The sequence below is a fragment of the Myodes glareolus genome, chromosome 7, assembly GCF_982192425.1.
Source record: "Myodes glareolus chromosome 7, mMyoGla1.1, whole genome shotgun sequence".
NCBI classification, from domain to species: domain Eukaryota; kingdom Metazoa; phylum Chordata; class Mammalia; order Rodentia; family Cricetidae; genus Myodes; species Myodes glareolus.
Genome location: NC_142032.1, coordinates 14,876,822 through 14,899,422, shown reverse-complemented (window position 1 = coordinate 14,899,422; position 22,601 = coordinate 14,876,822). Strand labels below are relative to the sequence as shown.

At 46.0% G+C, this 22,601-nt stretch overlaps 2 protein-coding genes across 2 annotated transcripts in view; one reads left to right on the top strand and one right to left on the bottom strand.

Moving 5' to 3' along the window:
* Positions 1–4,120, bottom strand: part of Nt5c2 (5'-nucleotidase, cytosolic II) — a 138,497-nt gene extending 134,377 nt beyond the window's left edge. Inside the window, exon 1 of the mRNA XM_048439010.3 lies at positions 3,985–4,120. Coding sequence (XP_048294967.1) covers positions 3,985–4,043 — 59 coding nt within the window. The 5' untranslated portion in view covers positions 4,044–4,120. The remainder of the gene's footprint in view (positions 1–3,984) is intronic.
* Ina (internexin neuronal intermediate filament protein alpha) lies at positions 4,042–14,031 on the top strand. Its single transcript, XM_085694067.2, has 3 exons — positions 4,042–5,106; positions 10,416–10,540; positions 12,090–14,031. The coding sequence occupies exons 1-3, from the start codon at positions 4,042–4,044 to the stop codon at positions 12,403–12,405; spliced, it is 1,506 nt and encodes a 501-aa protein (XP_085550193.1). The 3' UTR covers positions 12,406–14,031.
* Positions 14,032–22,601: the final 8,570 nt, after the last annotated feature.

Sequence of the window (22,601 nt, the reverse complement as noted above, 5' to 3'; positions counted from 1 at the left end):
GCTTAAATCAAGATCAAAAAGTGGAGAGGGTGACTCCAGACTGAGATTGCTTATTTATTTATTTATTTATGGTTGTTTGAGGCAAGGTTTCAATACGTAGTCCAGGCTGGCCTTGAACCTGCCATATAACCCAGGCTCACTGAACTCAGAGCCCTGCAGTCTTAGTCTCCTATATGTTGGGGTCAAAGGTATACACCACTTGCTCTGCTTATTTACATTTTGACAAAGAATCTCATTCTGTCACTCAGGCTAGCCCTGCCTGACTACTAAACCCAAGTGACTCCTCTGCCTTAGCCTCCATAACAGTTGAGAATTCAGGCATGTGCTACAGCACCCTAGGTCAGCTTACTTTAGATAAACAGTGGCCAACAACGTTCATGAGGCACTAGATACCCAAAGGCTGGTGAAAAGCAGAAATGTCAAGTTACAACTCATTGTCACAGGTGAGGCCATTGATTTCAACCTCCCCAACCCCACCCCAGCCCCTTATGCACTTGCTCCAGTACCTGGCACATAGTACACATTCAGCAACTATTTGATGGATGAATGAAGCTGATAATTCTGATCTCAGTGTTTATTGAATAGTCACACAGCAAACCTTGAGATATCTACTTAGTACAGATAATCTGAACAAACCACACAGCAACCTCTGGAGAGATAAATGAGACCCACTGAGAAGATGGTCTTGGGTGAAGCCTGAGGATCTGATATTAAGTTTTTAGGTAGTTCTAAAGATCAGCTAAGTTTGGAGATGGTTCACATGGACAGTTTTATAGATAAATAAAGTTTAGCAAACAGTAGTAATATGTTCAAGGCCACATGGCTAAGAAAAACCATGACACAAATGTAGATCTCTTAGCAAAACATCTTCAGCAAATGTCTACCTAACTCTGGAAAACCTACTATGTAAAAACCAGAGCTCATGGGAAGTGCAGGAATCTGTAATTGAAGCCAAGGAGAACAGTCAGCCTGCCAAAAGCCACAGAGACTGCGAAGGATGTGGCACGAGGGAGAAGGAGGATGGCTGACCCACAGCTGACAGGAAGTGTCACTCCATGGCCTGAGTGCTGACAGGAAGAGGAAAACATGAGCCTGGCACAGCAGGGTACTCCCTCAGGAGATCTGGCCAGCTGGAAGGACGTGCAGCCAAGATAACTCCCGTAGGATGTTCCTGTGTTAACACTGTTAAAGCCAAACCCCTGGATAGAGCGGGATGCCCAGGAAGGAAGGCAGAAGATGCAGAGGGAAATTTAAGTAAGCTGTTAATAAAGTGCAAAATGTAGCCCGCCCTGAATTCCTCGAGAGTACTACCTGTTGGCTGCGTTTTAAGTCTTTTGCTTCAATTTTCTTCTGTTCTAGGCACATCTGTGTCTTTGGGGTGCTGCTTGTATTGAAGGACAGAAAGGAAAAGAAAAGCAGAATTCCAAGTCTCAAGAGATACGAATGAAGTGAGACTGGAACTAGAGTGCAAAGGAAGCTCTAACTGTGTTTCTACTTTCTACAGTCGTGCAAGCCAGGCTGGTACCACAGTCAGGTCTGGCTGTATACTCTCCCAAAGCACTCTAGAAACCTGTGAAAAATGTGATGGTTTCCTACAGTCTTCAAATCCTGCTCATGCCATTTGTTGTGGATGTGAAGCAGCATCCCCCCTGGGAAAAAATGGTGATGAAGCTGGAGAGATGGCTCAGGGGTTAAGAACACTTTCTGCTTTCAAAGGACCAGGTTCAATTGCCAGCACCCACATGGTGGCTCACATCTGTCTGTTACTCCAGTTCCAAGGACTCTGACACCCTCTTCAGGAACATAAGTGGTGCATATGCACACTCACACATATTTTTAGAAAATGCTGATGAAAGAAACTCCTATTCAGAAGCAGAGTACATAGCCCAGCCACATGTATCCAGTCAGCCTTTCACCACCAAGTAGAGGTAGATGCTGCTGCTCTTACAGGGTAAGTGAAAGAGGGTCACAATTCAAACCCATCACCTCCGACTGAGGCCAGCGTTCTTTAATTATAAACCTGATCTTTTGTTAATAGCCAAACTTTTCTGAAGCCCACTCAGTCCTATCCTGTCTGAAAAAGAGACAAGAGTGTCATTGCACTAAGAAGCATTATGTACCAAGGAAAGAATTATGCCTTTGTTTGTTGGTGACCTTGGGCACACGTGCTGTTCCCGAGCCTCAGTGGTTTAACCGTAAGACAGGAGTGGCAGCCGTCTTAGGAAGGAAAACTACACAGGCGCGGGCACAGTGACTAACAGGTAGTAACTCTTCACCAGGGTTAGCATTTGTCCAGCATCCTCTTCCCAGTCTTTCAGAGCCCAAAAGAGCCCAGAATTGCCTTTACCTCAGGCCTTCGGTGAATGATAAGGAACCAGAACGGCTGTGGCACAGAGCCAGGGGCATGCTCTCAAGTCTCATAGAAGTCTTCCTCTTACCGTCAGGATCCTGTCTCAGCAATACAGCCCTCCCACAAAGTGAAACAAAATCTGTTCTAGAACTCCAAGATCAAAAAAGGCAGTAGGAGCCAGCTGTGGTGGGCCACACTGATAACTGCTAAATCTGGGAGGAGGCAGGAGGACTGCCGGGAGTTCAAGGCCAGCTTAGACTCTAGAGCAAGCACTAGACCAACCTGAGCTACTGGGGGAGCAGAATGAGAAAGCTGTCTCAAAACAGAAGTGTGGAATCCTGAACTAGAAAGCAAAATGCTTCACAGTCCCCTGAGTGCACAGGCTGGATGGCAAACTGAGGCAATCTACCCTTCATCTTTCCGACTCTGCCCTTACTGTGTAGTGAGGGAGGTCAGTTCGACCAGCAGCGCTCTTCCGGTTCATTCCTGGAATTGAGACTTTGGTTCAAAGATTAATCTCCACAGAAAACGGCTCTCCTGTCTAATTCAGAATGGAATCTCAAATGCATACGGGGCCGGAGATATGAAATAGTGAGTTAAGAAACATTGAGTCTGGAAAGTGACGGGGACTGTGGAGAGAAGCTCACTTAAACAAAGGGCACCTCACTTTCACCCACTTGTGGTCACCCTCACTCCCATTTTCAAGAGTGGGGAGGGGAGGGGGCAGGCATTAAAATGTCAACATCAATAAGTTTCATTTTAGATGAAACTTCCTGGCTAAAAACCCATTTTTGAAATGTTTTAAGATCTAATGTGGTTTTTTTGTTTGTTGTTTTGTTTGTTTAAACCAAAGCGTGTACCCTCCTTTCTACCAATCCGCGGTCCTGGCATGCGCCATCATTAGAAGCCTCGAGAAGAACACTGCTAATTCTCAGCGCTTTGTCCTTTTCCAGCCTGGCCTCTTCCCTCTCTGTAACCCTTCGCACTGCACCCTCGGGAACGCGGGCTCCTGTACTTCACGGATGACCCCGAGCATCTCAAGCTCTCGGCGAATCCTCCAGTCTCCTGGGACTGCGGAGCTGAGGGATGCTCTCTGAAGTGGATCAGCTTTCCCCGCTGAGCACCGGAAGACCCCGAAGACGGGAGATAAAGGGATGTCCGCTCCCCCTGGGGAGGGAGGGAACGACAAAAAGAAAAAAGAAAAAAAAAAGGAAAGAAAAAAGAGGGCCTCACCCTTGAGAACTCTGTGGTGCGGATGAGAGTGGAGGACACCTTTCAGAAAACCTACCCTCCATGAGAGATAAAGGCAAAAGAAAGGACAGGCTATGAAGCCATCAGAGCGCTGAGTGCTCTGGGGCTGGAAAATCCAAGCCGTTTGGGGAGACCCGCTCCCCTCTGGTCTTTTCCAAAGCAGATTCTTGGGGTACAGGCGCTGCGGACAGGGAGGGGCTCGCACGCAGACGGCCCAGATCGGTGGCGCGCAGCTGCGGTGGCACTGTGCTCCCCCGCCCCCGCGGGCCCCCCTTCCTTTCTCCGCTAGGTCGGGAACTGAAGCTCCGCCCCCAGCGCGTCGCCCCAACCCCGCGCCTTAAAAGCCCCGCACACCGCCCTGCCGCGCCCAGCCTCTGCCGCACCTTCGCGTCCTCGCCAGGTCTCGCCGCAGTCGTGCGCCCGGCCCCGACCCCGGCACCATGAGCTTCGGATCGGAGCACTACTTGTGCTCCGCCTCCTCCTACCGCAAGGTGTTCGGGGACGGCTCGCGCCTGTCCACGCGCCTCTCCGGGCCGGGAGGCTCGGGCAGCTTCCGCTCGCAGTCGCTGTCCCGCAGCAATGTGGCCTCCACGGCCGCCTGCTCCTCGGCCTCGTCTCTCGGCCTGGGCCTGGCCTACCGCCGGCTGCCCGCCTCCGACGGGCTGGACCTGAGCCAAGCGGCTGCGCGCACCAACGAGTACAAGATCATCCGCACGAACGAGAAGGAGCAGCTGCAGGGCCTCAACGACCGCTTCGCCGTCTTCATCGAGAAGGTGCACCAGCTGGAGACGCAAAACCGCGCGCTCGAGGCCGAGCTGGCGGCGCTGCGACAGCGCCACGCCGAGCCGTCGCGCGTCGGCGAGCTATTCCAGCGCGAGCTGCGCGAGCTGCGCGCGCAGCTGGAGGAGGCGAGCTCGGCGCGCGCGCAGGCCCTGCTGGAGCGCGACGGGCTGGCCGAGGAGGTGCAGCGGCTGCGGGCGCGCTGCGAGGAGGAGAGCCGCGGGCGCGAGGGCGCCGAGCGCGCCCTGAAGGCGCAGCAGCGCGACGTGGACGGCGCCACCCTGGCCCGCCTGGACCTGGAGAAGAAGGTGGAGTCGCTGCTCGACGAGCTGGCCTTCGTGCGCCAGGTGCACGACGAGGAGGTGGCCGAGCTCCTGGCCACGCTGCAGGCGTCGTCGCAGGCCGCCGCCGAAGTGGACGTGTCTGTGGCGAAACCGGACCTGAGTTCTGCGCTCCGGGAGATCCGCGCCCAGTACGAGTCCCTGGCCGCTAAGAACCTGCAGTCAGCCGAGGAGTGGTACAAGTCCAAGTTCGCCAACCTGAACGAGCAGGCGGCGCGGAGCACCGAAGCCATACGAGCCAGCCGAGAGGAGATCCACGAGTACCGGCGCCAGCTCCAAGCTCGTACCATTGAGATCGAGGGCCTGCGCGGGGCCAATGAGTCCCTGGAGAGGCAGATCTTGGAACTGGAGGAGCGGCACAGCGCTGAGGTGGCCGGCTACCAGGTAAGGGCTGCCTGCTAGGGAAGAGTGCCCTGGCCTTTTCCGCGCACTCCCTGTACACTGGGGTCCTGAGGAAACCGGGAGAGGGAAAGGGAGGAGAGAGGAGTGTTGGCTGGAGGTGTTGGCAAACAAACAAATTAAAAAAATAAAAATCATGGTTCTATGCGTGCAGCCTCCAACGTGCACTGTATGTGCCTGGAAGCCCTTTCAACCCTTTAATGTCTTTGCACTCTACTTTGGGTGATGGGGGAGTTTTAGGAACCGAACCCATGTCTTCATGCATATGCTAGGTATATGCTGTAACACCAAACTACAATCCCCACCCCCAGTCTCTGAATTCTCCTAACAAAGGAATCGTCAATGTTTTGGGGAGTCCGAAACATCTAACCGTGTCTTCCTGTCACCAAGCGTATAAACACACTAGCAGAATGATCCCAGAAGGGGAAGGTCACAACCTCCGAGTGTTCCTGTCCTTAAATGTCTGGTTTATATATTTAGCTTTGAAAGAACTTTTCTGAGCCTTAGAATTGATGTTTATAGAGCATGGTCTGCTTTACGGTTGGGAACTGGCTCATTTTCTTGAGTTTTATTCTACAAAGGAGTGCTAACTGGCATAATTAAGCCAGTGACAACTGCCTTGCCCCACCCTTACTGCCCCTCCCAAACCCGCGTCACGCACGTGCACGCGCGCGGTTCCCTTGTCCACCTTCTGACAGTTCTAAGAAAGCCCAGAGCCAGCTCCGCGGGGAAGACTGGTGGGGCGCTGTCCGCGGTGCTGATCTCCTCCCGCCTCGGAAATGTCTCCTGCTTTGATGATGTTTCCAAACTGTCCCAGTTAGGATCTCTGGGCCTCGAGGCAATTAACTACTTCAATTTTTTTTTTTTTAAGTTCTATAATACAGTCAGTCTTGGCTTCATAAAGTCAAAGTTCGTCTTGTAGACAGCATCAGTTTTCGCCTCCATGGATGGCTTAGCACTTAACAAAAACCATTTAATCTGCTCCACAGCTGTGCGGTCCCACTTGAAAGGTCCCATTACCTTAATAATTTTTTCAGCTTAAGTGCATTGGCAAATTACAGAGATGCTTTCTTTGTTAGAGGCGACATTTTTTCCATATCTCCCTGCTCTGTAAGCTCTGTGAAGGTATTGATTGGCTGTTTCTTCCCAACAAAGCCACCATGTCCTCAATTTCTCTACATTAGACATTCTGGGCTGTGTCCACAAAGGGCACAGAGTAAGAAGACAGGATGGGTGAAAAATGTAGAAAATACAAAACTACATAGCTTAAGTACAAGGAGCAATAAAAGTTCTTTTGAATAGAATGTCTATAATTCAGAAACTTCAAGTTATTTTAGCTGGAATTGAATTTTACATTTGATAAAATTAATGTGTTGGGGAAACATTACTAAAAATAGAACCAGGAAATGGCATAATATTTCAAAAGTACTGTTTTATTCAGAAGTTAAAGAATTATTGATAAAAGGTATGTACTGGCCATTATGAATGACCCCCTTGCATAAAGGGAAAAGGCCCATTTGAAATGTCTGTTTGGTTAGTTTGATGTTACAGTATTATTCAAATTAATATTCTTGTTTTGCTACAAAATATGTAAGTTGAGCTTTTCAGTATGTGTCCAAGGCTTTGGATGATCTGAATCAATCAATTATACTTAATTAAGATGTCTTCTCTTCCAGGAGCCTCAAATGTTGAATTAGGTAGTCTTTTTGAGGACTAGCCCAATATTTCTACAAAAAGGGGTAACTTACCCCCAAACTGTCAGCTTAATTGGGCTTTGCTCTGCCCCCCTTTTGCTTGTTCTAAGAGGTGGTAATGATTTTGTCTGGCTTATTAGCTCTAAAATACAGGCGTTCTGTGTTAGAAAATAGTAGCGTCGTCCAGCCAGGTCCAGGAAACAAAAGGAACGAGAACCTGCAGTCTGCAGCACTGTCCCCATCAGCATTAGCCTGGGGAGCCTCAGTGACCTGCTGAGGGGGTGGAGGAGACAAGACAACACAAAGCTATTTCCTACCCCCTTGGGTCCTAATGCTGGGGTGGGGCTCACGGTTCGGCCTGCAAACACTGCCTGCCACCCCTGGTTGTTTTTCAGCAACCTTCATGCTAGTGGAGGTGGAGGTGGAGGTGACCATCGTCTTCCTGCCTCTACCCATCCTCCATTGCACCGCAGTAGTAACGGGAGGTGCTCTTTCCCTTCTGGTTCAGAGTCTCACAGTGAGCACATTTTTCCTATGCAAGCTTTCAGCCCATTAAAGTCCTTTTCCCTGCCCCAGAGAGTTGATAGCCTATCCGAAGACAGAAAGCTTAACGTCCTTTCAAAAGGACAAAGAATAATTCAAGGTGACACGGTAAGCACACAATAGGAAGAACTGGGGCTGCTGCCTTACAGGCCCAAGGCAGCCGTGCTTTGCAGAGAAGAACAAGGCATTCCTTTCGTTTCTGACAGAGGACACTTTCTGGTCCCCACATAGCTGGGGCACTGCTATTAGAACCTTAGACGTTACTAAAGCTGTGCAGAGGCCATCTCAAAGGGCTTTCAGTCCTGTACTGTGGAGCATCTTAGAAAGCCAAAGCTTTCCTTGAAAGACCTTGCTGAGCAGTCAAAATCACTACTGGTTAATGTTCTCCAGGGAGATAAGCCAAGGCTACCCTCTTCTCCAATATAAGATTGGAGACCAGCCTAATTAAATAGCTGGCAGGGTCTGGCCCTCGGGAGACCGGAAGCTGCAGTGGCTACATATAAATCTATAGCTTAATCCATTTCTGAAATTAGAATTCATTTTCTAAAGTGGTTCCACCTGCCCCTGTCTCACCCTATCGCTGTCACGTGGGCCACCACAATAGCTTCTTTATAGGAAGAAATTTAAATTGGTGACCTAAATAAACCCCATGGCACACCAAGACCAAGGAGCAGCTTTTTAAGAGAGATTCTCCAACCACTCTTGAAGAAATGGATTCAGTATTTTTAGGTAGGGCCTGGAATATGTTTTTTATTTTATATATGAGACAGGGTTTCCCTGTGTAGCCTAAGCTGGGATTGAATTTAAAGCCTGCTCTATAGGCATGCCCTGCCACGCCCTCCTGGGAATGTGCAATTTCCGTGAAACTCTGTATTGTTTGTTGTTTGTTCTCAGACTGACTGTGGAGTGTACTGACCTAAGCCACACTTTCTCATAAGATAGGATTTCAGAGGGTGACAGAAGACAAGGGTACAGCAACGATAGGAGTGAGAATAAGGACATGTGTCCTGCTGGTGACCATACATTAAAATCCTCTCTCCCTAGCTAGATGATTATGCACAGCCATGGTTCTGTGTGGCCTGCACTCTGGCTTGCCTGGCTGAGGTCTGCCCTTCCACTCCCAAAGAAGAAATGGGCACACGGTTGTTCTTCTTCACTGCACATGCTAGGCTGACCATGCTTGTCTTCTTCCCCACCTGCCTCCTTCCAAACCCTGGCCCAGATGCTTTGCTGCTCCAGGAGAGGTCCCAGCTGGAGCAGGGAGTGCCTCCTCTCTCCTCTCCTGCAGCTGCATGGTTGGGGGAGGGGGCAGACTGCAGCACTCTGCTCACTTTTCCCAGTGGAGGCCATCTTTGAAGGCCTTGTGAAGGGCAGCAAGACAGCCTAGTGCTGGGAGGAGTGTACAAACAAAGAGACCGGAGCTCGGTGACCCACAGGCGGTCAGCAGTTCCGTCAGCTCCTGGAAGGGTCTGGCTTACACTTTTTGTCGACTCTGATCCATAGCCATGTGAGATGTAAAACAAGAGCAAGAAACCCTCACCTATCTAGAACTCAGCTCCCTAGCAGCCTCTCGTTCTGAAAACAGTCGTGAAATAAAAAGTTTTTAATAAACAACTGAATTAACCTGCTGATGAGACAAACATCTACCTCTAAACCACATATTAAGAAGTTGGCCCCCTGATACCCTCAGACCAACATTCTTAGCATGATTGTCAAGAGAAACAATTCCTTTTTTGGGTTTCAAGCCTGTAGAAGGATAGAGATGGGAGACCACTAGAGTCAGGCATTGTCAAGAATGTCTAGCGCCCATTAGAGCACTTCTTGGGACAGAGACAAGCAATAAACTGCAACATCAAGACAGACACTGCTCTCTGGAACACTTAGGGTAGAAATAAACACCCCAAATATACTGAAAGATAACAGACATGAAATCACGGAAAAATAACATCATTTCACAACCCTTGATTGCTGAGAAAGACTATGTTAGTTTCATGTCCAAATAATAAGTGGTATTTGCCACTGTAAAATGGTTTTATATAAATTATCATTTTGAGGATTGTTTGAAAGACAGCTCAGCAGGTAAAGGCACTTAGCACCAAGCCTGACAGCCTGAGTTGGTACCCAGACTCCACATTCCTACCTAGGACCTACCTCGCAGGAAGACAGAACCAACTCCTACAAGTTGTCCTCTCGTTCCACACATCCCTGGTGGCACATACACACCCGCACACCAAGACCAAGAGCAGCTTTTTCAGCGATTCTCCAACCACTCTTGAAGAAACGGATTCAGTATTTCTTAGGTAGGGCCTGGAATATGTTTTTTATTCCATTTTATGAGACAGGGTTTCTCTGTGTAGCCTAAGCTGGGATTGAATTTAAAGCCTACTCTATAGGCATGCCCCGCCACGCTCTGCTGGGAATGTGCAGTTTCCGTGAAACTCTTGTTTGTTGTCTCAGACTGACTGTGGAGTGTACTGACCTAAACCTAAACAAATCAATTAATAAATAAATGTACAAAAATTAAAAATTGACATTTTTTAAAAAGCTGGTGCTTTGAGAAATGTGCAACCATCTACCCAACATTAAATTTTTATCATATGTAGGACTAATGGTTAGAGTGTGTGCTGCTCCTTTGGAGAACCTGGGGTCAGTTCCTAGCACCTACATCAGGTGGCTCACAACTGCTTGTAACTATAGCTCCAGAATATCTCTTACCTCTGTGGGTACATATACTCACATTCACTGACATGCAAACACACATACACATGTACACAGTCAAGGAGGGATTCATGAACTCATGTGTCCCTTGGTAAAGTTCCCAACCCTCAACATGCATCTAAATTTCCTAAGGACCTTTACAGGGAAAAAATACAAATACTGAGCCCCTACCCCAGAGCAGACAAAACCGAATCTAGGCTGGACACAGATTGCTGTGTAAGTATTCTATCAGTTCCTTACATGATTTTAATATGTAGTCAGGGTTGAGATCCTGCCTTGTAGAAATGTCAATGAATTTTTGCTACTTTGGTCTAAATATTTTGGATATGTACTTTTCAGGATAGCATTGGGCAGCTGGAGAATGACCTAAGGAACACCAAGAGTGAGATGGCACGCCACCTTCGGGAATACCAGGATTTGCTCAATGTCAAAATGGCCCTTGACATTGAGATAGCGGCTTACAGGTACACAAAAGACCGTGTTTACCCTAGCAAAGCACATGCTCATCTGGGGGCAATGTTACTACATAAGTGGTTCCATGTGATTTGTTTCTGACCAATGAGGGAGGATGGAGAGACCATCACTATCCAGTCCAGGCGAGCTGACCCTTCAGTCCCTCTTCTTGAATATATCCTAGCTTCACCTTGCTAGTCCCAGAGTATTCTACATACCTCTGCTGGGCACTTAAAAGGTAATGCAGGCTTCTAAAGGTCAAAATGAAAGTCTGTTGACTCTAAATTTAAAAATAGAGATTAGGATCTGGCATGGTAGTGCACATCTTTAATCTCAGCACTAGGGAGGCAGAGGCAGGTGGATCTCTGTGAATTTGAGGCCAGCCTGGACTACAGAGCGAGTTCCAGGACAGCCAGGGCTACACAGAGAAGCCCTGTCTACAAAAACAAAACAAAACAAAAAGAGGAGTTAGGGTTGGAGAGATGGCTCAGTGATTAAGGCACATTCTGCTCTACAGAGGACCCGTGTTTGACTCTCAGCACCCACATCAGGTGGCTCATAACTGCCTATAACTTGCTCCAGGGGAATATGATGCCTCTGGCCTCCCCAGACATCTGTACTTGCTTGTGCATGTGTGTGTGTGCGCACACACACACACACACACACACACACACACACACACTATTAAAATTAATCTTTAAAAATCAAAATACAGCCAGGTGGTGGTGACACACACTTTTAATCCCAGCATTTGGGAAGCAGAGGCAGGTGGTTCGAGGCCAGCCTGATCTACTTAGTGATTTCCAGGATAGGTTCCAATAATATAGAGAAACCCTGTTGTGAAAAACCAAAAGAAAAAGAAAAAAAAAAGACAGTAAGGAGTTAAAGACCATACATACCAAGGCCAACCAGGACTATATGGGATCCTGTCTCCAAAAGCAAAAGAACAAATAAAGAAGCAACAACAAAACTCTATTAGGGTTATGAGAAACAAGACAACAGCCACTCTGATCTGGTACCGTCTAGTCTAGGCTGAGTAGAGACCGGTGCCTGAAGTTGTGGGATAGTGGCTGCTGCTGCCACGGCTTGGCCCATTCCCTTCATACCTTCATACATAGAAAAAGCACAAATCTTGAGTGTGGGCCGGACTTGGCAGTTAATTTTCTGTTCCTCTGTGGACTTCTCACTTCCTTACCCCATTACAGTTAAGGTGTTAATTAGGGAAATTACTTCTCTCTAGAGCTTTGTAGACTCTAATTGCCAAAAGTGGGTGTCTAATGTGGCCAAGGGAGGGTTGTATGTTTCCCTGCAGGAAAACAATTTGTGAATGTGGTAGGTTTCCTTTGACAATACTTAAAAGAATGCTGATATTGGAGGGGGTACCAAGAGAGAATCCACATGAGTGCTAATCTCGAGCTCAATGCAGCATTACTGGCCACAGTCTCATGAAGAAGCTGCAGTGTTCTTTGGAACCTCTAAAATGAAAGTTAAGGAGAGTTAAGTTCTTTAAACAAAATTAATAACCTGATTCCTGAGAGCTTTTCTCTGTTGAACTTACAGGAAACTGCTGGAAGGCGAAGAGACACGATTTAGCACCAGTGGATTAAGCATTTCAGGGCTGAATCCACTTCCCAACCCAAGTTATCTGCTCCCTCCTAGAATCCTTAGTTCTGCAACCCCCAAAGCCTTGTCCACTGGGCTGTCACTTAAAAAGGAAGAGGAGGAAGAAGAGGAAGGGGCTTCTAAGGAAGCCTCTAAGAAAACATCTAAGATAGGGGAAAGTTTTGAAGAAACACTGGAGGAAACGGTAATATCTACGAAGAAAACCGAGAAGTCAAATATAGAAGAAAGCACCATTTCAAGCCAAAAAATGTAATTCCATTACTTAAAAAAAAAGTTAACGCCTAAGAGGGAATGCACTTGACTTGTCTACAGCTTACTTCTGAACCGCAGCACCAGTCACCACTATAGAATGTGTTTAAGGCTTCAATGTCACATTTAGTACTGAATCCTTACTTTCTCCGGTAGAAAAGCCACCCACTATGGGCAAACTGCAGTCCTGGAGCAGTCAGAGGAGTTCCCTGAGAACACAGCTTTCTCACCCACAGCTCGGGCTTCACAGTGACAGATGACTCAGGTGCAGAGGAAGGTGCTAATTCTGGTCATCATTCGCTGTGAGCTGAAATGGAAACCTATGTTTATCCACTATCCCCCGCCAGTACCCAGCTATAGATTCTTACTGTAGATGCCTAAAACAAAATCACTGCCAAGGATAAGCCAGTGGTCCAGACCCCATCACCCCATCCCCCGCTGATACAGCTGAGTCACACATGACAGGTGGTTCTCTCATGGGCACATTCTTCTCCCCTCCATTCCTTATTTCCTTTCCTTCCACCCAAGAGGAGGGGAAAGGCTAGTGTAGCGTCCCTAAACTCATGTAGAGCTTACCCCCTTTGGCACTCTTTGCTCTGTGGGTAAGAGTAGATGCATGTTGACCATTTCTGTGATTTGTGTAATGACTTATCCTTGCCCATTTCATGTCCTTTCACATTTGTAGCTTAAAAAAAGAGAAAAAGATGATAACAGCAGTGATGGATTTTAAGGGTCTTCCTAAAAAATAAAAAGGATCTCTAGATTTTAGGCTTTCAGCTTGCCCAAATCCACATAATTGGGGGGGGGGAACCTACCTTAAATGTTGTAACTGTTCACTTTAACTTTAGAAGCACAGTGATAGTTGTCCTATGCTGTGCTTAAGCCAACCTTAGACTTAGTAGCATAAATACAGGAGGTGAGTACGTCTCTGAGTGGGAAAGACCAAGGTCTCCTCTGTGTTGGTTGCCGTGTAGTGGTATAGAATTAGCTTTTTCATGCCTTTGCCCTCAAATCTATATCCCCTTCCCGTTAGTCTAGGTCGTCAAGAGGCCTCGCTTTTTAAGAGTGCTACATATAGGATATTTTATAACCAGACACAATGCTACTGCCCAAAAGTGAAAAAATAAACACTTCTGGTCAATCAACACCACCAGCAAATATTAAAAAAAAAAAGAAAAAAATTCTCAAGAGCCTTTCCCCAACAGTCTTGCATTGCTGCAGTAGGTGGGTGTTGATCCCCCTAAGGAAAGACAGAAACTCAGAGTTCAGGAGGGGTATGCACACTCCTCCCCCTGATCCAAAGAGGCAGTCTGGAAAGTCAGCTCCTGGTGCACCCAACGCATCATCCACGTGTCCTGTCTGCCTCGTGTGCCAAATTTGATGCAGGATTTGCCCTGTCTCTGCTCACTTCCACCAGAGCTCTAGAGCTGTCTGTCCTGTCCCCACCATGTCATCGCAGGCTGTGCTGATAAGGACATGATGCTAATACTGAACTCTCATCCTAGCACGTGCTTCAGTAGATCAAGGAACTGAAAAGACACTTTCCTCTCCCTGACCCACCATCCTCTCTTGGCCCCCACACTTACTGTAAGACATTAGTAATATGAGAAATTAAAAGTCATTAATCCTACCAGCGTGGTTTGTGTTCTGTGGTTTCTATTGGTTCCCCGAGGAAAGTGTCATCTCACAGGTTGCGTGGTCCTGCCTACTTTTTTATCTCCTGTTTTTAGTGAGTTGCCACTAGTCACCTAAAGCCAGAGTGAAAGGACAGTACCTGCATTTTACATAATGGCAAAGCCTGTAATCCCAGCACTCAGGAGGCTGAGGTGGGTCAGCCTGGGCTACATACTGATATATCCTGTCTCAGAAACAGAAAAGAGGGTTGGGAGATAGCTTGATTGGACAAAGTATTTGCCTTTCAAGCATGAGGACCAGAGTTTGATCCCAGAATCCCTATATTTAAAAGAAGCTGCTGGTGGTGGTGCATGTCTTTAATTCCAGCACTCAGGAGGCAGAGGCAGGTGGATATCTGTGAGTTCATGGCCAGCCTGTCTATAGAGTGAGTTCTAGGACATCCAGCGATACATAGAAAAACCCTGTTTTGGAAAAAATAAAAAACCCTGAATGTTTGAAAAACTAATAAATGGTACTAGGTTTTGCAACATTAAAAAAAATTGCCTAGACAAAGTAACGTTCACTTGTGATCCCAGGACTTGGGGAACTGGATCTGGTGGATCCTTGGCTAGCCAGCCTAACTACTTGGTGAGCTCCAAGCCAGTGAGAGATGCTGCCACAAACAAAAAGGTGTATACTGATGAGCACCATCCAATGTTGTCCTTTGGCCCCAACACACATAAACTCATGTGGATATACATGCGCATAAACACACCAAAAATCATCTTGTACAAAATGGAGATGTGGCTTAGGTAGTAAAGTGCTTGCTTGTATGCATGAGGCCTTGTGCGAAATCATCTGCCCTAGAGATGATGGTGCATGCCTGTAATCCCAGCACTTGGGAGGTGAAGGCAGGAGGATCCAAAAGTTCATACTGCTCCTCAGTTACAAATCAAGACCAAAGCCAGCCTGTAATACATAAAATCCTGTCTTAAAAACAACAAAAAAGAGGATCTGTGCGCTAGAGAGATGTCTCAGCGGTTAAGAGCACTGCCTGTTCTTCCAGAGGACCTGGATTCAATTCCCAGCACCCACATGGTCGCTCACAACTGTCTGTAAGTCCAATTCCAGTTCCACTCTCCCACAAACATACATGCGGGCAAAGATCAATGCACATTTAAAAAAATGAATTTTTAGAAAGTGATAATCTTATGGATCTGATAAGTGATTAAATCAAGAGGCAACATGGAGGACATTCAGAAACATGAGCAGAGAGAAGAAAAGGGAGCAAGAGACATCAGCTGACAGCAGGGTAACAAAATGAGTGTGAGTGATGGTGGGGAAATCTGCTGGTAAAGTGATCAGTGATCCCAAGGTAACCTCCAGACTCCCTAGATGTAAGATGCATGTGGTAGCCAGGCAGTGGTGGCGCAGCCTTTAATCCCAATGTGGGAGACAGAGGCAGGTGGATCTCTGAGTTCAAGACCAACCTGGTCTACAAAGCAAGTTCCAGGACAGCCAGAGCTCTTACACAGTGAAACCCTATCTCGAAGAACAAAAAGATTTATGTGGCATGTATGTATACCCATCTATGCACATATGGAGGTCAGAGGTCAGTGTCAGAAGTCTTCTCCTATTCCTCCCACCTTATTTTTTTTCTTGAGACAGGGTTTCTCTGTAGCTTTGGAGTCTGTCCTGGAACTAGCTCTTGTACACCAGGCTGGCCTTGAACTCATAGAGATCTGCCTGCCTCTGCCTCCCGAGTACTGGGATTAAAGGCATGCGCCACCACCGCCCGGCCCACCTTATTTTTTGAAAAAAGGATCTCCTAGGGCTGGAGAGATGGCTCAGTGGTTAAGAGCATCACCTGCTCTTCCAAAGGTCCTGAGTTCAATTCCCAGCAACCACATGGTGGCTCACAACCATCTGTAATAAGGCCTGGTGCCCTCTTCTGGCCTGCAGGCATATACACAGACAGAATATTGTATACATAATAAAAATAAATAAATATTTTTTTTAAAAAAAGAAAAAAGGATCTCCCACTAAACCTGGAACTCACTTGTTCATCTACATTAGTTGGCCAGCAAGCTGCCACAACCCTGCTGTCTCTGCCTCCCTGCACTGGTTTTACAGATAGCATGCCACCAAACCTGGCTTTTCTTACATGGCTGCTTGGGTCTAAACTTGAATCCTCATATTTGTATAATAAGCACTTTACCCATTGAGCCAATTCTTCCAAACCTCTCTGCATCTTAAGACAGTTACCTGTTAATGCCTACTTAGTATCATAAACGTCAAATACCATCCTAGACAGTAAACATAGAATTATCTCATTAAACATACACTTTAGGTATGGTGTTTGTACACTCATTTTACAAGCCAGGTGGCAAAGCCTCACAATTGCAGCCTGGATCCCTGTAGAATGTCCCCCAGCAAGTGGCTGAGCTAGAACTTAGGTCTTCCTGCCGCACTCTACAATGCTTGCCTCTCTTCCCAGCAAGCATGGTGCTTAGCAGGCTGCGGCAGTACTGCCAATGAGAGCAGAAATCTTTTCAAATTGTCTTTTTCACAGCAGGTTTCACAGAAAGCTTCCTCTGCCCAGAAAACTTGGCAGTACCAAGTCCCATGGGCAAGCTGCTACGTGTGCAGACTTCCTGAGTTTCTGCCTTCCTGCAGGGCAATGAAGCAGTGGAAACCTAAGTGCTCTCTGGGTCCAGTGTTAGTGGCACATGCCTGCAATCCAGCAGCTGAGAAGCAGAGGCAGGAGAATCAAGAATCCAAGACCATCCTTGGTTACTGTTTTAGTCGATGTTCTTTGCTGTGAAGAGACACTATGATCGAGGCAACTCTTAAGAAAGAAAGCCTTTAAGTGAAGACTTGTCTAGTTTCAGAGGTTTAGTCCATTGTTAACTCATGGTGGGAAGCGTGACAGCACACAGATAGAAATGGTGCTGGAGAAGTAGCTGAGAGCTACATTCTGACCCAAAGGCCGAGAGAGAGAGAGAGAGAGAGAGAGAGAGAGAGAGAGAGAGAGAGAGAGAGAGAGAGAGAGACTCTGGGCTTGACATGAGCTTTTGAAACCTTAGGATCTACTCCCACAGTGACGCAGTTCCTCCAACAAGGCCACACCTGATCCTTTCTAACAGTGTCACTCCCTGGTGACCAAGGATTCAAAAAACTTGGCTCTAATCTAGGCATGGGTGGTATATACTTATAATTCCATTATTTGGTGGGTTGAGGCAGGAAGATTTCAAGTTTAAGGACAACCTGAGCTACACAGACAAACCTTGTCTCAAATTTTTAATTTTTTTTTTTAAAAAAAAGCAATAATGAGAACAAACCAGGGTGCTGGCTGGTCCCATTAGACCATGGATTATTTTTTTTCCTATTAAAATATTAGGTAGCTGTGGATGCTATTTCCCTAGTAGGGGGAAGACAAGCAAGATTTCTTGCAGCCTTGCAAAAGGGGTGTTAACTTTCCATCAATGGTCCTGGAGGAAAGAAGGATTACAAAAAAGACACGTCTTCAAGGGGTAATAAATCCAGACTGCTTAAAATCTATTGTACTACCCTGGCCAAAGTGAGTACAAGAGCTAAGCAATCATCTGGAAGCCAGAGTCCAAAACTGACTCCAAAATTAGTCACAGATAGTCACAGGGACAAAGTTCTAGATTTTACCTGTGAGCTCAAGCAGAAGGCTAGAACCGCTGCTCCTGGCTTTAAAGGCAAAAACAAAACAGTTTTTTAAATGTATCCTTAAAAAAATTGCTGGAGAGGTAGGATATAGCTTAATGGAAGCACACTTGCTGAGAATGCACAAGGCTCTGAAGAAAGGAAGGGTGGATGGAAGGAGGGAGGGGGAGGGAGGGAAAAAGAAGGAAGGAGGAAGGAAGAAGGAAGGGAGGGAGGGAGGGAGGGAGGGAGGGAGGGAGGGAGGGAGGGAGGGAGGGAGGGAGGGAGGTCAATAGGAACAGAGAGTAGATTGGTAGCTTCCAGAGAGAGATGGAACAATGGAGAATGACTAGTTAGTTACTACAGGGTTTAATTTCAGAGGGAAATATTTTGGAATTAGGGAGAAAGCAGCTACACACCACTATAAGCACACCAAATCTCTGGTTTGGTTTTCTAAAGACAGGGTCTCCCTATGTAATACAAGCAGCGTCAAGTTCAGGATCTTTCTGCCTCAATTTCCTGAGCATTGGAATTATAGGCATGTACCACCATGCCTAGCTTCTGAGTCATTTAAATAAATGTTTTAAGCCAGGCGTGGTGGTGTATGCCTTTAATTTCAGCACTCAGGAGGCAAAACAGGCAGATCTCTGTGAGTTCGAGGCCAGTCTGATCCACATAATCTACATAGTTCCAGGTCTGTTTTAAATACATTTTAAAAATGATTTATTGTATTTTCATGTATAGAGGAGGCTGATATGTATGTGTGTGTGCATGTGCAGGCCTGAGTTTGATGTCAGGTGACTTCTTCGATGGCTCTCACCTTATATATTGAGACAGACGCTCATTGAACCCAGAGCTTATTGCCGTGGTTGATCAAACTAGCCCGTTTGCTCCAGGTTCCTGTCTCTGCCTCCTATGTGCTGATTACAAGCAGGCCATCTCCTGACCCAGCTTTTTACTTAGTTTCTGGGGGATAGAAGCTAGCACCTGCAAGCCAACTCCCCAGCCCTAAAAAGATTGCTTTTTGTGTTATGCAAATTTAAATTCAATTCTAAAAACCTATTGATATGGAATTTATAAAATTATCAGAAAAAAATCATGGAAGCCTAATGCACCTTTTGCTCCAGCTGAGACCATTGTCTACAGCCACTTTCCCCCAGGCCCACCCCAGGTAGAAGGAATCCCTCCAGGATAGCAGAAAGCAGACCCTGATAAGAGTATTGATTTTAAATTAAAGCCTGGAGAAAAAGCCAGAAGTCACCCTGGATGTAATAGGAGAAAACATAACAGGCAATGTTGCTTACTTCTGAGCTCCCAACACTGTTACTGTTACTTTCATTATAATGTCTTCAGACATCTCTGAGGTACTGAAAAGCACCTAACTGCAAGATTACACCTTTTTTCTTCTAACCAAAAAGCCTGTACACCTGAAAGCAAATACAGTCATTGAAATTGAAAATAACAGAGCACACATGTAAAATTTTTTCTTTATAGAACTCGTTATACTGCCTTTACAACCTTTTCCAACTAGATATGCATATTAGATTAATGCCATCATGCATTTTTCAATTTCCAAATATAGCACATGGATATGCCATTAAATAGGGGAAACACTGCTGAACCCAGCTGAACAAAGGGATGTTTTTATTACATTACCATGCTCTGCTGCATCCCTTAGAAGACAAAAAGAATTATGGCTACAGAGATCAAAGGGCTTCTCTCCTCCCCTATCGATCTACTAGAAGACAATTTGATTGCTCCTGCATTTAATGCTCAGATCATCCAAGCTTCCTAGGCTGGGGTGGAAAATCAGCTAAGATTTATAAATCCTTTCTCACAAAACACATACAAAGAGAATGGGATTATATTAAAACAGTAAGTCACGCTGCAGATTTTTGAAGATTTATGCTTCTGTAGTATCTCAGTGATTCTTCATAGCTCTGGATACCAAGCAGAAATGAAGATTGATCGTGGAGGACTTTCTCATCTCTCCTCCTCACTGATTCATCACGGTAGCCACCAGATGGCCACTGTCGTCCCTGATGAAGCAGGTGGCCTCTGTGCAATGTTTGTGACAGTTCATTACAGCTCTCTAATGGGTTCTGCTTTAGAGTGCCCAGCAGAGTGTAACCCAGATCACAGAATAAAGACTAGGAATTTGGAATATATCAGGAATAGGTCTAGTCTGTTGGTGATAACTGCACGGGGCAAACCCCAAAGGAGCGCTTTGTTGTTGTTTGCTTGTTTAAAAACCTACATCTAGAGGCTGTTGTGAGCACTTGCTGCTCTTGCATAGGACACAGATTCAGCTCCTAGCACACACACACACACACACACACACACACACACACACAAGTGCAGTTGAGCTCCTGGGAAATCTAATGCCCCCTTCAGGCCTCTATGGGCACCTGCATGCACAATCATATACATAAATCCTCACACTGATATTCACATACACGATTACAAAACAAACTTTTTTTTTTTCCAAGATAGGGTTTCTCTGTAGTCCTGCCCATCCTGGAACTCACACTGTAGATCAGGCTGGCCTCAAACTCAGAGATCGATCTGACTCTGCCTCCCAAGTGCTGGGATTAATGGTGTGTGCCACTAAAAATAAACATATTTTTAAAATAGCCATCTGACTCCCCGCCTCCCCCTTTCCAAGACAGGACCCTATAGCCAAAATTAGCCTGGAACTTGCTATTTACTCCAGGTTAGCCTCAAACTCAAACTCTTCTTAGCCCTATCTGCCACATGCTAGGATTATAGGACTATGCCACCATGTCTGGTTTAGGTCTATTTTGCCAGGCTGGCCCCCAACTCAAGGGTCATTTGATTCTTCTGCTTCAGATGCCCAAGTAACAGGCTGAGTCACCAGCAGTGCCTATTAAGACAAATTTACCTCATGTAGACTCATCTGCTATGTAAATTAATGAAGAAATGGACTGCCTATAAAGACTTCCTGACCAAAGGACTCATAAAGGATATAAAGAAATCCTGGCCAGAGGTGGTGGTTCATGCCCTTAATCCTGATGTGAGAGTCCCCTCTGTATACTGTGAATACCACTGATTAATAAAGAAGCTGTTTTGGATCTGTGATAGGGTAGAGCAGAGCTAGGAGGGGAAAACTAAACTGAATGCTGGGAGAAAGGAGGTGGAGTTGGGAGAAGCCATGGAGCCGCAGCCAGAGACAGACATATTGAAATCTTGTCGGTAGACCATGAGTCTTGTGGTAAAATATAAAATAATGGAGATGGGTTAATTCTAGAGCTTGCTAGCAATACGCTTAGGTAATTGGCCAAGCAGTAATTTAATTAATACAGTTTCTGTGTGACTATTTCGGGAGTCTGGGCAGCCAGGAAACGAACAACATAATCCCAGCATCCAGGAGGCAGAGGTAAGTAGATCTCTGTTCAAAGCCAGCCTGGCCACACAGCAAGTTCCAGGCCAGTCAGAGCCAGAGAGACTCTCTCTCAAACAAACCACCTCCTTCAGGGCTAATCAAGCTTTAGCTCACTCAAAAAGCTCTCCTGGTACCTGAAGTTCGTGGGACACTAGATCAAATGTAAGCACAAGAATCTAAGGTTAGAATCAGAATCTGAGATATTATATTAATCTCCAGGCTGTATTCCACCCCACTTCTTAGTGGTAAATGTAGGTAAAGCAAGAAGGAAAAAGTAGATGATTCTTAATCAACCTCATGATATTAATAGACAGATTCCCTTATTCATTAGGAAGGAACTGACTAACTCGGCATTGTGGCACAAATCTGTTGTCTTAGTACTTGAATAAGTATTAAGAGTACTTGAATAAGTACTAAGAGACTGAAGTAGGCCTCCTGCCATGTGTAAGTGCTTGGCAGACTTTCAGAAGATCAATATGGCATTTCATTTGTGGAAAGACTATTAAATCTTTGTAGGAAATTAATTCAGATTTCCCCAGTCTAGTTTTGAAGAGAAGCCAACAATTACATTTATTTGTACATCACAACATTCAAGGGATAAAAAGTGGGACTCTTATTATTATTCTTTTAAACAGGGTATCATGTATCCTAGGCTGATATCTAACCCTGTCTCAAAGCAAACAGTGGAGGGCTGGAGATGGCTCCATGGTTAAAAATGCTCACTGTGCAAGCTTGAGCATCAGACTTGGATCCAGCACTCTTCTAACAACCCAAACTTCTAGCAAATGCTTTAACTTCAGCTCTGAAGGATGCAACCCTCTTCTGGCTCCCATGCATGTACAGGAACACACCTACATACAAAAGTACATATACATACACACAGATGTTTAACACACACAAACTTGAGGGATTTTATGCCATTTTGTTTTTGAGATAGGGTCCATGGAGCCCTGGCTGTCCTAGAACTTGCTATGTAGAAGAGAGATCCTGTCTCCACTACCCGAGTGATGGAATAAGCATGTAACACCTAGCTGGCTTCTATCCCTATTCCAAAATCAGGCTCTCAGGGGTTAGGGAGATGAGTTAGCAAGTGCCTGTCATACAAGCATGAAGATCTGAGTTCTATCTCAGCCCGAGCACCCACATAAAGACCTAGACATGGCGGTATGTGCTTGTAACTGAGTGCTCAGTAGGTAGAGATGGGAGGATCTCTGGGGTCTGCTGACCAGGCAGCCTGTCCAAATCAGTGAACCATATGTATATATATGGTCTCTTCTGTAACCTGATATATATATATATATATATATATATATATACATACACATATATATTAGACATCTGAGTAACTTCTGACCTAAGCCCCCACAACCCGATCAAAATTTTATTTTCATTATTTATCGTGTATGTATAATATATTTGTATGGGAGGCATGCCATAGCAAACATGTGGAGGTCAGAACTATCTGTAGGAACTGGTTCTCTCCTACCATGTGAGTTCCAGATATTGAACTT